The sequence below is a fragment of the Oncorhynchus nerka genome, linkage group LG2, assembly GCF_034236695.1.
Source record: "Oncorhynchus nerka isolate Pitt River linkage group LG2, Oner_Uvic_2.0, whole genome shotgun sequence".
NCBI lineage: Eukaryota > Metazoa > Chordata > Actinopteri > Salmoniformes > Salmonidae > Oncorhynchus > Oncorhynchus nerka.
Genome location: NC_088397.1, coordinates 65,168,823 through 65,186,008, shown reverse-complemented (window position 1 = coordinate 65,186,008; position 17,186 = coordinate 65,168,823). Strand labels below are relative to the sequence as shown.

Below are 17,186 nucleotides of genomic sequence, written 5' to 3'. Positions count from 1 at the left end.
TTTCCCCCGCAAATACATAGTCACTGGGAATGCTGTACAGTGTATTCAGTGTACAGTATCTGGCAGTAACTCCAATTCACCCAAACATTACCTTCAAAGAACAACTTTGCCTTATCAGTTATTATACGCACATGCACACAAAAACACACACACACGCTCTCGCCCCCTCAAACAATCAGGAAAAACTCTCACCACTTTAAATCTAAAGAACCTTTAAGAAAGCCCTTGCTCAGTGGGATCAATCCTGTGGGATTTTCCAGGCTGCATCTGGAAGTGATCAAGCAGCGATGCAGCAGATCAGCCCCGGACAGTCTACTGCGTCCACAGACTCACTGGGGAGCTGAAAACAGGGTCAGGGCTGGGGGTGGAGGGCTGGAGGGGTGGGTGGAGTAGAGGTCCGGGGAAGACTAAGACGTGGGTGTTAGAGAAAAAGCTACAGGGATGCTGGATATAACATGGTTAGGGAGCAGAGGTAGGGGTAGAGAGGGGTTGAGGGAGACGTGGGTAATGGGGGAAAGAAGAGAAACCAGGGGAGGCTGTCAAGGGGAGGGAATAGGGAGGTAGAGGGGGACTGGAGGTCAGAACAGGGTCTTGGGTGAGTCTCGGTCAGGCTTAGAGAGACTGGAGAATTTACGGGAAGGAAGAAGAGGAAATGGGGGGGGGAGGGGGGCTTGAGGAAGTGCTAGAGGGAATGGCCAGGCTGGAAATGTTCTCACTCCCTCCCTCCTCCTAACTCTTACTGAAACTCCAGCCTTTACACCCCATGACACATTCTAACCACTGAAGCTCTCCATGAGGGTCAATAAATATGTAAATCTTTAGGACTCTTATCAAAGCTCTGCCGTTGCCTTTACCTCCCCTCCACTGTCAGAAGAGATGACCCTGAGCTGAGCTGCCATGAATAGGCTACCTCACTAGGTCCATCAGGAGCTCTGCCATCCCTTTAACATAGCTTAGGTACTGGTGAATAGACATACTGTCTGTGGGCTGCCTGGCGGTGGTAACATTAGGATACGAGGAAGCATGAGGCAGAGGTGCTGTGGCTATCAGCACCCATTTGAGCGGTGGGTTGAGCGGTGGTACAGATAAATACAAGGGTGGCTGAAGTCTTAGAAAGAGAAGATTACATTCTTATTCCTATTAAGAGATTAACCTGTATTTGAGGTGAAGTCTTATTTATTCTTTGAAATATTACTCTCTTGCCATTTCAGCCTGCTATCACCTAGGCAAGAAAGAGAGAAAGGAAAAGAGATGGAAAAGTGCTTATTGCTATCAGAGTACAGAGGGTGTGGACTAAGTGTCACGGCAGGCAGTTTTTTTCAGAGGGGATAAGTTGTGAGGAGTCTCCCTCCTGGAACAACCCAAACGGTGCTGGAGTTGTCCTGAGTAGTCTCCCTCTTGGAACAGCCTACAGGGTGCTGGCCTTGTCCTAAGGAGTCTTCCTACTTCCTCCCTCTCCTTCCCATGGACGTCTGCTTCCTGGATTAGGAGCTACCAGCCATAGGTCCAATTAATGAACTGTCTGTCGGGCCTGGACTCTATGCTCTCTTTGTATAGAAGACATATGCTTACAGTCAACAGACCTGGAGTGAATACATGTATGAACTCACCTCGCCACACTCTTTTTTCAGAACCATCATTATTCCACTATTCTCCCAGAAGAAGAAGATGGCTCCTCCCTGATTGATGACTCGACCAGCCAATGGTCAGCCACCATGGACAGTGAGGAGGACAGGAGGAGTGCCTTAGAGAAGAGCATGTAGGTGGTTGTGACCTCCACGTGAACCCACAGTGTGTCCAGTCTTATGGTCCCTATCCCATTAATGGACTGTCAGTTTTCCACCACAGTATAATGCAGCATATAAGTGCTCCTGGTGCTGCAGTCATTAAGTCCCATTGTCCCAAATGGCAGTCCGTTCCCTAAGGGCCCTGGTCAAAAGTAGTGTACTATACAGGGAATATGGTTCCAGTTGGGATGTAATTCTGTATGCTGTGTCCTGATGAGAGCTAACGGTGTGGTGGAAGTGCTGGCTCCACTCTGGGAGAACCCCATCCCTCACTGTGATGAGAGAAGACACTGTTTAATGGCTGCCCTCTATTACTACAGCCAACTCATCTCTCTCTCTCTCGCTCTCAGATATGTGCTGACAGAGCTGATAGAGACAGAGAAGTTGTATGTGGACGACCTGGGCCTCATAGTAGAGGTGTGTGACAAATCGATCATGTGACATTTTTTATGCTGACCCCCCCTATCAGTTATTTTTTATATAAAGTACCTAGTCTGAAAAAATACTATTTTTTCTGTTATGCCATAGAAGTTATGCTATTGTCTCTACCATATTACACAATGATGACTATAGCCAGATGCCCTCCTGTGAAGTAGCAGTATTTCCTGTCCTGAGGTAGGATGTGTGTGTCTTCTACTTTGCCCAGGGCTACATGGCCAGCATGGCCACTCAAGGGATTCCAGAGGACATGAAGGGCAAAGACAAGATAGTGTTCGGGAACATCCACCAGATCTATGACTGGCATAAAGAGTAGGTCTCACGCTCTTGGCTAAACGTGTGTGAATGTGAATGCTGAGCGCTGTTTATGTGAAGAGCGTATGTGTGAGAGCTCACTGAGACTGGAGCATGTTCATCAGCACGTATCATATAAGTCTGATGCTCTCACACTGAATCCACATGGCTGTCAGATATTTCCTGTGTGTGTGTGTGTGGTCTCGGTAAAACCTGTCGGATCTGTTTCTCTCGATCTTTCTGTGTTTCTGTGTGTATCTGTTTCCATGTGTATAGTTGTGTGTGTATCTGTGTGTCTCTTCCCCTCTGCCTGTGTGTGTGTGTAGACGAGTGTATATTGGTGTTCGACCCTCCCCTCTGCTCTGTGTGTGTGTATCTGTGTGTCTCTTCCCCTCTGCCTGTGTGTGTGTAGACGAGTGTATATTGGTGTTCGACCCTCCCCTCTGCTCTGTGTGTGTGTATCGGTGTGTCTCTTCCCCTCTGCATGTGTGTGTGTAGATGAGTGTATATTGGTGTTCGACCCTCCCCTCTGCTCTGTGTGTGTGTATCTGTGTGTCTCTTCCCCTCTGCCTGTGTGTGTGTAGATGAGTGTATATTGGTGTTCGACCCTCCCCTCTGCTCTGTGTGTGTGTATCTGTGTGTCTCTTCCCCTCTGCCTGTGTGTGTGTAGATGAGTGTATATTGGTGTTCGACCCTCCCCTCTGCTCTGTGTGTCACAGCTATCTCCTGGGGGAGCTGGAGAAGTGTGTGTCAGAGCCCGACAGACTGGCCCAACTCTTCATCAAGCATGTGAGTCTGTGTGTGTGTGTGCAAATGAGTGTTTGTGTTTGCATAAGTGTAACTCTTTGTTTGCGGACACACCATGACAACCTAGCCCCTTACATGGTCTTTGATTCTGTTTTCTTGTATTTGGAATGAAGTTCCAGGGTGTCCCTCTGTGTGTCTGGTAAGAAGTCCTGGTCTCTTCAGAGTACTGACTGTTTACTGTCCCTGTCTCTGGCTCACTGCCATCCAGATGTGTCTTGATCGTTCAGGCTGCCTGGAGGAGAGGAGAGGTGAAAGCCAGTAGAATAATAATAAGTGCAGGCATAATTGTCCTACAGGGCTTTGTACTGTGCTACGGTCAGCTAACAGGTCCAGTTACAAAGAACCAGTGTTCAAACGCCAGGCTGTTTGTGAAACTGCAGAAACAAATGAGCCATAATGACAGATAAATGACATTCAAAGCAAATAAACAGCTGTGTTTGTACTTAGTGCACACACACAAACGTGCGCGCACACATGCACACACACAAACAGCTGGGTTTGTGTGTGAAGGTCTGGATCTCACAGAAAAAAATAGGCCGAGTGAGAAAAGCAAAACCATGGCAGGAAATCGTCCATGTACACATACACACATTCTTACATTATCTTCTATAGACACATGCACATACTCTCTCTTTCGCTCTCCCACTTCCCGGTCTCTCTTTCGCTCCCTCTCTGTTCCTTCATTAGTCCAGCAAGTTTAATTAAGCAAGAGTGAATTAAAGGATTCTTCCAAGGCTGCCGGAACCATTTAATAAGGCAAAGTTCCTGCTCTTATTTAACAGACTTCAAAAGGGCCTGGAGGGGAAGGAGAACTGAGTCAAACTTAGAGGAATAAGAGGGTTAGAGCGTCCACAACGGCAGAGACATTTAGCCTACATACACACACACACACACACACACTAGCTCTCTCACACACAGGGACCACAGGCGCCACCATCTGGTAAAGCTCTCATCATCTCTGTGTTTGTTTTTGGACCTCTAGGAGCGGCGTCTCCACATGTACGTAGTGTACTGTCAGAACAAGCCCAAGTCAGAGCACATTGTCTCAGAGTATATCGAGACCTACTTCGAGGTGAGTGACTCTTCACAGTACAACGACAAGGATAGTTTAAGAGCAGTTAAATCCCACTCAGGCATCATTCTAGCCTAATTCCTCTTATTTCTCTAACTCTGGTCTGGGTTGTTTGTATCTTAAGTGCTAATTCTATGTCTCTTTATGTCTGACTGACCCGAACCTGCCCTTTGTTCTGTATGTCTTCCAACTGGGCACAGACATCAGTTCAACGTCTAATTTTGATTTACATTTGGTTGAGTTGTCAACTAACTTGAATTCAATGTGATTTCAACAAAAACATATGTTTTCTGAAAATCCAATCAGTTTTCCATGTTGATTCAACATCACATACATTTTTTTTGTTGAAATGGCATTGAAACAACGTTGATTCAATCCATTTTTGTTCAGTGGGTTCTGTCTGGCTGACCCAAAGCTGCCCTTAGTTATGTGTGTGTCCGATGAGGAGCTAACCTGTCTGGTTCTGTAGGAGCTGAGGCAGCAGCTGGGCCACAGACTACAACTCAACGACCTGCTCATCAAACCAGTACAGAGGATCATGAAATACCAACTACTGCTCAAGGTGTGTGTGTTTGCATCTGCATGTGTACTTGTCTAAGTGCGTCTGCCTGTGTGCGTATATGTGTGTGTTTGAAATCCCTCTGGAATATGGAAAATAACTGGTATAATTAGCATGATGTTATCTAGCCCTAGCTGATTTGAGTCATCGTGAAATGGAGCTGTATTGAATGACTTGTCACTGGAAGAGATGGAGAGAAAGGCAGGAAGAAAGACACATTGTGAGTGACTGGAGAATAAGCAGCCTGCCCCTCAGCATTGTGGGAGCTTTTACTGTGATTTAGAGATGAATGTTGAAAGCTTTTGTCCCAAGAGTCCCAAGTCCTCTTATCAGCTCACTAATCTCACAATGGATAATATATCGCTATTACATGATGAAACACAAGATACAGTACAGTCCCATTTTGTTCAGAAATCACTCTGAAACGTTCAGTAACTATTCTCTGATTGGATCCCTCAGGACTTCCTGAAGTACTACACCAAAGCAGGAAGGGATACCTCCGAGCTGGAGGTGAGAGTTCTCCCAAAACCATGGTACAAACAGTCATGGTCAAAACATTTCCAATACTTTCTTGTGATATTACTGTGAACTGCACACAGAGTTCTCTCATGTACACAGCTCTGTTGGAGAACGAGAAAAAAATACTGTTTTAAGTTGCAAACCATAATTGTCGATCCCACAACATCTCTTTCTCTCCATCTCCACCCCTCTTTTCTCACCCACAGAGAGCGGTGGAGGTGACGTGTTTCGTGCCCAAGCGCTGTAATGATATGATGAATGTGGGCAGGCTGCAGGGCTTTGAGGTGAGATAGACACCAGACGCTGTTCTCCATGTGATGTTGTGTTGTGTTTTCTAGCACAGTTGGCAAGCATGTATGAGACGACTGAAAACAGGTGGAAACCATTTTGATTATATCACTTGTCAAAGAAAAACATTATACATGATGAGTACAAAAAGTATGGAAATCTATTCACTCACAACTTTAAGTTGCTCTGGATAAGAGTGTCCGCTAAATGACTCAAATGAGTGTTTTTCTTTCTATCTTATGGGGGTCTCTCTCTCAGGGGAAGATCACAGCTCAGGGGAAGCTGCTCCAGCAGGACACCTTTACAGTCAGTGAGCAGGACAGCAGCTTCCTGTCCCGCGCCAAGGAGAGGCGTGTCTTCCTGTTTGAACAGCTGGTCATTATCAGTGAGCCAATCGACAGGAAAAAGGGCTTCTCTCTGCCAGGGTACACCTTTAAAAACAGCATCAAGGTGAGAATGGCGGAGTACTGTGTGTGTTTGTGTTTCTGTGCGCGCGTGTGTGTGTATGTGACCCTTGTGCATCTCTCTCTACTGCAGCTCAGTTGTCTGGGTGTGGAGGACCACTGTGAGGAGGACCCATGTCGTCTGGTCCTGACGTCCCGCGGGCCTGATGGGAGCGTGACACGCTTCGTCCTACAGGCATCGTCCCCTGAGACGCGAAGGGCCTGGGTCAACGACGTGGTCCAGATCCTGGAGACACAGAGGAACTTCCTCAATGGTACTGCTGCTGACAGCTGGACCAGGGCCACATACATCATGTGTTCCAAATGACATCCTATTCCCTATTTGTGTACTACTTTTTTCTCTGATGTTTACACACACAAGTATACAAAACATTTCCATGACAGACTGACCAGGTGACTACAGGTAAAAGCTATGATCCCTTATTGATGTCACTTGTTAAATTCACTTCATTCAGTGTAGATGAAGGGGAGGAGACGGGTTAAAGAAGGATTTTTAAGCCTTGAGAGAAGTGAGACATGGATTCTGCCATATGGATACATTTATAGATGCTCAATAAACAAGTAAATAGTACCATTGGTTAAGCATCAACTGCATGATTGTGTCTCACTCTTTCTCCCTACAACGAACCTCCTGTCTTTCCCCATCTCCTGTGGTCCATAGCTCTCCAGTCTCCTATAGAGTACCAGCGAAGGGAGTCCAACAGCCTGGGACGAGCCATGAGGGCGCCCGTGGCAACGACCTCTGGCCTGCGACCCCACTCCTCGGCCTCCATTGACCGCCACCGGCTACCTTACCTGCACTCCTACAACACCTCTCTGCCCTCCCTGCACCTGCCCAGCCAGGGACCCACTGCAGAAACACAGGTAGGCACTAATAACACCACCCCATTCCCTACATAGTAGGGAACCGGAGCCCTATTGAATAGGGTGCCATTTGGGATGCTGACCACAGAAAGTGAAGATACCAGTAGCTACTAAAACTATTGTAAGAATACATTTAATCTAATTACCTAATTATTTATCGCTCTCTATTTCTCTCTCTCGCTGTCTTTCTCTTATTCACCCCTCCTTTTTCCTCTTTTAGTCCCCACTGTACCTTAGCCCTGCAACACCCCGTCCCTCTCACCTCCCTCTGAAGCTCACCATGTCCCAAGAGGCCAGGCACTGCCAGGGGGTGTCCAACGGCCTGTGCCCCCCTACCCAGCACAGCTTACAGGTATTCAACCACACTGCAGAGAAATACAATAAGAACCCACTGACTCCAACACTCGCCTTATAGCAGTGATATAGTATCTTGCAGGTTCTGACAATTCACAACTGCTATCCACATTGACCAAATCCTATTTTGAGAGCAACCACACATTTCTACAGAAATATAATCAAAGCATGATTTACAGTACGGGAAAGTCTGAGTTAACTTAGGACTCACTGCCATTTGGGCTCCTGAGTGGTGCAGTGGTCTAAGGCACTGCATCTCAGTGCTAGAGGTGTCACTAAAAACCCTGGTTCGATTCCAGGTTGTATCACAACTGGCTGTGATTGGGAGTCCCATAGGAGAGCAGCGCACAATTGGCCCAGTGTTGCCGTCATTGTAAATAAGAATTTGTTCTGATCTGACTTGCCTAATTAAATAAAAATGTGCCGGATATCTGTCATTAACCTCCCATAAACTCTCTCATCACTACAGATCAGTGAATAGTTTAGTTTATAAATAGCTCTTCTACGGTTAGGATGAGGGGAATAACTCAGCACTTTCCCAGGTTCTTTACTGTTCCATTATATTATTCCCCTGGCCATTGGCCCAGGTTGTCGTGGTTGCCAGTGCTAGAGGGAAATGACTGGGCCAGTCCTATCCTCTGTCCGAATGGAGATATCCTGTTGTTGTTCCCAGCTGGGGTTACACTACTAATGGCACCCTGGCTGGCTGTCATATTGATCTGTGGTCAGTTCCTAGAAATACTATAGAAACCATATAGATTGCTGTCGAGTCCCGCTGATCCCAAGTCAGAATACTCTGAGGATGTCATCTTCAGCAGACAATCTGATCCCTAGTCAGTTTTGGATAGGCTCAGGGGTTAAAAACATTCCTTTGTCCCAATGTTCTCCAGTCAGTTCCCAGGGATAACTAGCCCAGTGCCCTGACTGGTGGTTTATCTTATTTAGCCAGACTCTCCCCATTAAAAGGAGGAAATGGGTTTGATTTCAGGGCTCTTATCAGAGGCTTGTCATGCCTGTTTCCACACTTCATTTCGTTCCTCCTCTCTCTCTGGTAGATGCAGACAGGGGGATAGGGAACTTTTGGGGCCTTTGGAAAAAAGTGTAGTCCTGTCAGTGGGTTGAGGGCTATTTGAAACAGTTCTTTGTGTTTGGAAAGAGATGTATGCTACAATAGATATAGAGAAGGTGAGAGGACTGATAGCATTGTGTGAAGGCTGAGTGAGTTTAAACTGTTGGGTCACTCTCTCTTCCTGTCTCCATCCAGGGTTGATGTAAGGATAGGATCTTGCTTTATAACCATTCAACATAGCATCATCTTTGTCTTTCCTCTTTGCAAGGCTAGGTAGGGTTTCAATTTCTCTGTGTGTTTGTCTCTCCATCTCTCTGAGATTAAGAGCTCAGTTCACTGTGGGGATATGCAGGTGGTCCAGGAAACAAAGGAACTCCGAATCTACTAGAAATAATGTAACTTTAAAGTATATTCCAATAACCCCTCAGCGACAGTAAGGAAGGCAATTACCAGCTTCCTCCTATACACAATATACAGGCCTTCTTGTAACAGATTTTTTTTATTTAACCTTTATTTAACTAGGCTAGTCAGTTAAGAACAAATTCTTATTTACATTGACGGCCTACCCCGGACGACGCTGGGCCAATTGTGCACCGCCTTATGGGACTCCCAATCACAGCCAGACGTGATACAGCCGGGATACGAACCAGGGACTGCAGTGACAGCTCTTGCACTGAGATACAGTTCCTTAGACCCCTGCACCACTCAGGAGCAGATACAGACTTTCGTTTGGAATATGACTCAGAGACTGCACAGATGTCCAAACGGAATATGTAATAAAGGCTTTGATATAAAAGTTGACATATTAGGCCTCTTGCCCCAGGTATGACTCCACTATGTGTATGTAACTGAACACGCTGCCTCTGTCTACTCTGGTCTTCTCAGGGTGGTACTGTCTGTTACCATGGAGCCATGCCAGGGGAGGGAGGGACTTACGCATCGCATCGCTCAGGCAACCTGGATCAGCTAACTGAACTCTCTCTGCATGAGCATGAGTGCTGATAACCTTTTACTTCACAGCCTGAATGAAGGGGTGTAGGGTGAAGTTGCCCCTAGACGCTGATCTTAGGTCAGTTTAGAATTTCCCCCAGGTTAGGTTTGGGGGATGAGGAAGCTGATCCTAGATCTGTACCTAGTGTAACCTTCACAGTCTATAGCGAATGAGGGGCAGGCTGATAGAGCCCTGGTTAACCTGGCTCCACTCAGGACAGGCAGGGGGCCTAGGGCGGGGTTAGTTCAGACAGTTTCACTATCACAACTCTTGTGATTACCCTAATAACATTATGATTACTATGGTATCTCTAGCTTCTAATTATGATTTTTTTGTTGGTATTTCTGTCATATTACATTTTCTACTATTTTGAAACCTGTATTTACTATTGTGATGCGAGAAGTGAAGCAGAAATGCAGCCCTCTGGTGTTTGTGAGAGAAAAGGAAAAGTAGCCAATGGTGTCTCTCGCTCTCTGTGTGTCTGTGTGTCTGTGTGTGTGTGGTGTGTGTGTGTGTCTCTCTCTGGTGGAATGCATCTGCGTTGCAACGGTTGCTATTCACACTGCAAACCGTTTCTACAGTACAGTACCACTCATATGGTGACACGCTTAACACCATTTGTTTTCGTATAGAAATAGACATTTGGGAACTACCACGAGTCGCCAGCCCTTTCATGTTGCTTTTTCTTAAACACTGGGACCATATTAACATTATGCTACTGCTACGTGTGACAGATTTGATCACTTTGCACAACAAGGAAAGTAAAACAGCAGTGGGGAGGTAATGCCATATCTATTCTCTGTCCCTCTTCCTAAATAGCTATCCTCCTATTCTGAATTCATCCTCACCACCATTTCATAAAGCAGCCTTTGGGTCAAGAGTGTTGACATTGTGGGCCGAAGAACTATTTGAGCCTGATTGTGGGACTGAATTTGTCCAGGGCTTGAGCAGTCATGATTGTCTCCTCTATCCATTATTACTGTGTTGCTCGGTTTGTATACTTTTCCCTTCATTTAAGGGGCCACTTTAACCCTGCCATTGTTCCAACGTTATCTGAAGAAAACACACGTAAACTCACACAAAGCCCACTCCAAACTCTGAAGGAGAGAGGAAAAGGGGACACCGACAGAGGGCGTGCTCATCTGTCAGTGTCATCATGAATGTAAATAATCTGCTGTGAGATCAGATCAATAAACAACGTTTATGAAACACTGCTGCTGTTTCTCCCCCCATCATACTTCTGGTCTTGGTCATGTTATGTTATAAGACTGCCGAAAAGGAACTGATAGTGAGATGACTTGAATATCCTGGAAATTCCCAGAATGACCATTTCCTTCACGTAGTCAACACTAGCTGTTGCCTTTGAGATGAATACTTCCACCACACAGGAACAATACAAAAGTGAACAATAGCACCACTAAGCAAGAGTAATTCAATTTATTCTGTCTAAAACTAAACAATAACGTTTCACATCCATTGGTGATTTGTTTAGCGTCCACGTGGTTCATTTTGCCTCCCTAACAGGCTTTGGGAGGGTATTGGAAAAATACTACAGGTATTTAGCTTCCTCAAAATGGTGAGTTGAGGGACAACTTTAAATGCTCAAAATAGGGCACTTGGTGATAGATGGCTACCTGATAGAAGATGCTCACGCACATGTTCAAATATATTGTCAACAGTAATTGACAACAGTTGACAAAATGGCCAAACAATCACTTGAGTTATCATTACTTGTCACGTTGTAGAAGTGATTGGAGACAGGCGCAGGAATATGTAAAAGGGAGCTTCAATACTCGACCCAAAAATACAACATGCCATGAAAAGGCACAGGGACGAATCCCAAAACAAACGAGACCCGTAATAATGCACAGGACGAGTCCCGTAACAACAATGCACAGGACGAGACACGTAACAACGAGAACACAAAACACGCAGGGCAAAAGCCGAAACAAACTACAGGTACTCACAAGACCAACGGACCTGGGAACAACAACCAAACAAAACAATGGTGAACAGAGGGCACATATATAAATCAAATCAAATCAAATTTGATTTGTCACATACACATGGTTAGCAGATGTTAATGCGAGTGTAGCGAAATGCTTGTGCTTCTAGTTCCGACAATGCAGTGATAACCAACAAGTAATCTAATTAACAATTCCAAAACGACTCTCTTATACACAGTGTAAGGGGATAAAGAATATGTACATAAGGATATATGAATGAGTGATGGTACAGAGCAGCATACAGTAGATGGTATCGAGTACAGTATATACATATGAGATGAGTATGTAGACAAAGTAAACAAAGTGGCATAGTTAAAGTGGCTAGTGATACATGTATTACATAAGGATGCAGTCGATGATGTAGAGTACAGTATATACGTATGCATATGAGATGAATAATGTAGGGTAAGTAACATTATATAAGGTAGCATTGTTTAAAGTGGCTAGTGATATATTTACATAATTTTCCATCAATTCCCATTATTAAGTGGCTGGAGTTGGGTCAGTGTCAATGACAGTGTGTTGGCAACAGCCACTCAATGTTAGTGGTGGCTGTTTAACAGTCTGATGGCCTTGAGATAGAAGCTGTTTTTCAGTCTCTCGGTCCCAGCTTTGATGCACCTGTACTGACCTCGCCTTCTGGATGATAGCGGGGTGAACAGGCAGTGGTCCGGGTGGTTGATGTCCTTGATGATCTTTATGGCCTTCCTGTAACATCGGGTGGTGTAGGTGTCCTGGAGGGCAGGTAGTTTGCCCCCGGTGATGCGTTGTGCAGACCTCACTACCCTCTGGAGAGCCTTACGGTTGAGGGCGGAGCAGTTGCCGTACCAGGCGGTGATACAGCCCGCCAGGATGCTCTCGATTGTGCATCTGTAGAAGTTTGTGAGTGCTTTTGGTGACAAGCCGAATTTCTTCAGCCTCCTGAGGTTGAAGAGGCGCTGCTGCGCCTTCTTCACGACGCTGTCAGTGTGAGTGGACCAATTCAGTTTGTCTGTGATGTGTATGCCGAGGAACTTAAAAACTTGCTACCCTCTCCACTACTGTTCCATCGATGTGGATAGGGGGGTGTTCCCTCTGCTGTTTCCTGAAGTCCACAATCATCTCCTTAGTTTTGTTGACGTTGAGTGTGAGGTTATTTTCCTGACACCACACTCCGAGGGCCCTCACCTCCTCCCTGTAGGCCGTCTCGTCGTTGTTGGTAATCAAGCCTACCACTGTTGTGTCGTCCGCAAACTTGATGATTGAGTTGGAGGCGTGCGTGGCCACGCAGTCGTGGGTGAACAGGGAGTACAGGAGAGGGCTCAGAACGCACCCTTGTGGGGCCCCCGTGTTGAGGATCAGCGGGGAGGAGATGTTGTTGCCTACCCTCACCACCTTTGCTAATCAGGGGGAATTGCTAATCAGGGGGAATGGGAACCAGGTGTGCGTAATGAAACAGTTCATTGACGCCTAGAGTCCGGTGACGTAGACCTCAGAAGCTGGTGCACGGAATGACCAGCAGTACCGGGGGAATCCGTGACATTACTGAAAGTGTTCAGTCTTTTATTGTTTTATTTGAATGAAACCAAGCTCAAACAGTTTGTTTTACTCAAACATAGTTTTGATTCTTTCTGATTTTATACTCATGTAATGTAGATCAGTGTTAATTGAATCACTATTATTTTGGCTTTCTGACAACCAAATTACAATTAATGTCAGTTATCCTGTGCATCATGCTAAATCGACTAATATATGTAATTAATTTACAATACATTGTATGATATCAATACAAATGTCCCAAAAATACACACTTAAGAAATAAGCCCAATAAACCGCTACTTTGTACTTATCCAAAAGAGAATGTGGTCCTTCCTCTAAGGATTACAATACATTCTAGTGTGGTGTTATTGAAAACCATAACTCCGCATTCATATATTCTCTACTGGCAGACTGAATTAAAATAGCCATTGTAAACAGCATTACAGCATTATTTCCAAAATTATTTGTATTCTGACTTCCTCCCTGATGTCTTTGGTCACTCTCTGAGACCAGTTATCTCCATTAGAGGTCCATGAGAAAGGAATATTCAACCACCACAACTCTTCTGCTTTTATTGCCAATCTCCACACAGGCAGTCATGCTGAACAGAACATCATCTGAAGATCACAGGCCTCCTGCTGGCGGAGTGGACAATGCTGGCTACAATGACCATGACAAACATGTTGTCATGACAATGGTTTGATGGTGTAAAAGTTTGTGTAAGAAGTCTCTTTCTCCAAAGAAAGGCCATTGGTCTGCCCTCGACTCTGTCTCCACACTGGCCCTTCTGTCTTTCTGCGGGTCTCATGGCCTGAACTCCACACACACAGAGACAGGAGCTGGGGTTCTCAATAAAACACACCATACTGACCGCGAGTCACTTTGCTTTTTGTATTTTCTCTACTCCTTCTTGATGTTCCTGGCTGGTGCCACCCTGTGGCTGTGGAGCCTCCTGTTGGGGGCCCTGGTTGTCGTGGACCCTCCCCCCTGGTGGGTCTCGTGTTTTGCCAGGTGGTCGCTCCGCATGAACCTCTTCCCACACGTCTGGCAGCCGAAGCGCTTTTCCCCAGTATGTGTGCGCAGGTGCCTCTGCAGCTCGTCTGAGCGTGTGCAGTTCTTCCCGCAGAAGAGCCAGCTGCAGACGAAAGGTCGCTCCCCGGCATGCCATCGCAGGTGGGCCTTCAGGTGGGAAGTCTTCTTGTACACCTTGCCACACTCGGGCAAGTGGCAGATGTGGAGCCTCCTCTGGCCTGGTTCCTCAGGGTTAGCTGGAGCACCTGTGCACCCAGAGGAGGCCTGGCAGTTGGGGCACTTGCAGTGCCTGCAGCACCGTGTGGAGCCCAGCAGGCACTTGGAGGAGCCTTGGAGGAGGGCTGCAATCTGAGGCTGGTTCCCCAACACCAGCTGTCTGCCCAGGGCAAAGGGGTGAGAGTGGTGATGGTGGGTCTGGCCATGAGGTTGCTGATGACCATGGGGGATGCTGGTGGTCTGGGGTAATATCCACCACTGCTGACTGTATCCACCCTTCCTCTGTATGCCGACCAGGGTGGTGGGGGTGTCTTTCTGTGGAACCTTGGAGGAAGTTCTCCCCCATACCATTGTGCTGGGGGTGGAAGTATGGAGTATGAGAGCTAACCTGGACCTGAGGAGCGAGCATCTTCACTGGGGGGAGCTCAAAGGTGTAGGCAGCCGGGGTGGAGGAGGGCTCAGCAGGAGGGGTGAGAGGCAGCTCATGGAGGTGGTGGTGCTGGTGTGGATGGGGGTGAAGGTCCAGTCCGCTCTGGACGTGTCCAGGAAAATTAAGTTTTGGCACTGTCAGAGTTGCCACCTGTTGGACCCTTAGACTGGAGCTCTGGGCCACTTCACTGCCCAATAGCTGGAGCATCCCAGTCATGGAACTCATGGTCCCTTCATAGGATGAGTGTGGCCGTTCCTGCCGCAGTCCACTGCCCCCCAGCCGGGCTTGGCCCCAGGGTCTGGCCAGGAAGGAGGAGAGGGGATGGGGTCCGTTCTCAGGAGAGGAGCTGGGTGTGCGGTCCTATGGGGTATAGAAAGAATGGATGTTAGACATGCTGTACACTATTGAATGAGATATTCCTGAGCAAAAACCACATACAGAATCAAGATATTATAGTGATAACACAGAACTTAGACTTCTTTCTAATAAGAAACTATAGAACAGTGGTGACCTTTTACTGTGAACTTCTACATCTCTATTTCTAAAATATATGTTATAATTTTATTGATGTAGTCAATGTATTTTATTAACTAAAATAGAGTAAATATTTTAAGGTAAAATACTGCTGCTAACAAATGAATCCAGACGAATTCCTATAAATATATTGGGAGAAAATGTATCAATAATTGCACTTGACAATTTCAAAATGTACTCTGAAGAAGGCTAACACTGAAATGACTCTCCCATACCAAATTCCACTAAAAACATTTTCCTCGTCTGTAAGAAATGGTTGAGAAAGTGGTCGGTCCCCGGAAATGCGGCCATGACTTTTGCGCGCTTCTGCGGCCAACGTAGTTTTTAAACTGGTCTCAGCACAAGTGCAGCACCGAAACAAAATCTAGAAAACGGGATTTTGCTGTGTCTCAATTCTCTTCCAAAGTCAGTCTAATTTTCTGAAAAAAAAACAACAACCTCATAACGTGTTTTATATTGTTGTGGAGAAATATAAGTGGATTAAAAAAATTGATTGTAGGAATGATTAATTCCAAAATACGTGCTACGGCGGTATCCCTTCTGCATCCTTGTCTTCACTGATTGCCTCGAACGCTATGACTGGATATCCTTTGAAGTGTGCGGAGAACCAATCGACACATTCTTGGCAGCATCTTGTTTGGGAGAGATTTCACAGTACAGATAAAGTAAGAACCGTCTGTGTGTGTTTGTCAATGAGAGGGTTAGATTAATCTCGCCCGGGTGCCAGTGTTGGCGTGTTTTGCATTGGCTGAAAGTTAAATCGATTGCATTCGATTTTAAACCGGGCCTCCCGGGCTTGAGCCAAGCGCCCTGTTAAAGCCCACGGTTAAGTCTGCTCAAAACAAATGTGACGTAATTAAGCACATGTAGTAGCATAATTATTAGGATTGTGTGTTTTCTCATCCAAAGGTGATTGGTTTTGATATTAGGCCTAAACGCTTTATCTTCCTTTCCCCAAAAAAATGTAATAGAAAAATTATAACATTTATTTTATGGAAAAGAGCTGGGCGATGCACCATACTGCCCTGTTGACAAAATCTTCGATTACTATTTGATTTGAGAATGGCGCTCATTTCTCCCGATTACTTGACCGGCCTTTGCCTGGTCCCCTGCAGCTCAGCATAATCGAATCCGACAGAGAGCGAGAAAGAGAGGAGGGGCGAGGGACATAGACATTCACTATATGGTTTACCTGAATAATTTACCCTTACTTTTACTGCAGTTTTGAAACTCTAAAAGTGCAGTAACTGCAGTACACTGTGGTATTTTGGATGCAGTAATTGCAGAATAACTGCAGCATACTGCAGTTATACTGCCCACTAACTGCAGCTACACTGCAAAATTACTACAGTAAAAAAAACGGTGTAATTTTGGATGCAGTATTTGCAGCATATAGTATATATGTAACAGTATAACTTCAGTCACTCGCCCCTACCTGGGCTCGGCACACATCGACAACAGCCACTCTCGAAGCATCGTTACCCATTGCGCCACAAAAGCCGCGGGGAACAACTATTTCAAGGTCTCAGAGCAAGTGACGTCACTGATTGAAACGCTATTAGCGCGCACCACCGCGAACTAGCTAGGCATTTCACATCGGTTACATAAAGGCTACAGTAGTGTAGGCTATATGAACATCTGGGATAATGTTTTTTCTTTGGGCCGAATTAGCCTGATTTCACTAATGGACAAATATCCACAATTTATCTTTTTATAATAGGTGGTCTACTACTATTTCATTGCAAGTATTTGGAAATGGTTTTGTTTCTTTTTGTGTGTGTTTCTTTCTTGATTGTGTATAATAATACAAGATCAAAGCGCCCCAATACCGTCTGAAAATCAATCAAACTAATGGTTTTCGAAGATCTCCCTCCCCGGGTTCAAGTGAAGGCCATATCTAATCTTATTGCAAATGCAGACACAACAGTTTGTAACGGTGACCAT

At 45.8% G+C, this 17,186-nt stretch overlaps 1 protein-coding gene and 1 pseudogene across 1 annotated transcript in view; one reads left to right on the top strand and one right to left on the bottom strand.

The window, feature by feature from the left end:
• The window catches only part of LOC115139845 (rho guanine nucleotide exchange factor 25-like), a 40,219-nt gene extending 29,476 nt beyond the window's left edge, over nucleotides 1-10,743 (top strand). Inside the window, exons 4-16 of the mRNA XM_029677675.2 lie at nucleotides 1,632-1,759; nucleotides 2,138-2,204; nucleotides 2,434-2,537; nucleotides 3,239-3,308; nucleotides 4,309-4,398; nucleotides 4,868-4,960; nucleotides 5,417-5,467; nucleotides 5,683-5,760; nucleotides 6,023-6,214; nucleotides 6,302-6,482; nucleotides 6,890-7,092; nucleotides 7,313-7,444; nucleotides 9,401-10,743. Of these exons, the coding sequence (XP_029533535.1) occupies nucleotides 1,632-1,759; nucleotides 2,138-2,204; nucleotides 2,434-2,537; nucleotides 3,239-3,308; nucleotides 4,309-4,398; nucleotides 4,868-4,960; nucleotides 5,417-5,467; nucleotides 5,683-5,760; nucleotides 6,023-6,214; nucleotides 6,302-6,482; nucleotides 6,890-7,092; nucleotides 7,313-7,444; nucleotides 9,401-9,517 (1,506 nt within the window). The 3' untranslated portion in view covers nucleotides 9,518-10,743. The remainder of the gene's footprint in view (nucleotides 1-1,631; nucleotides 1,760-2,137; nucleotides 2,205-2,433; nucleotides 2,538-3,238; nucleotides 3,309-4,308; nucleotides 4,399-4,867; nucleotides 4,961-5,416; nucleotides 5,468-5,682; nucleotides 5,761-6,022; nucleotides 6,215-6,301; nucleotides 6,483-6,889; nucleotides 7,093-7,312; nucleotides 7,445-9,400) is intronic.
• A 3,187-nt stretch (nucleotides 10,744-13,930) lies between these two features.
• Nucleotides 13,931-16,728, bottom strand: LOC115131446 (transcription factor Sp5-like; annotated as a pseudogene).
• Between the last annotated feature and the right edge of the window lie 458 nt (nucleotides 16,729-17,186).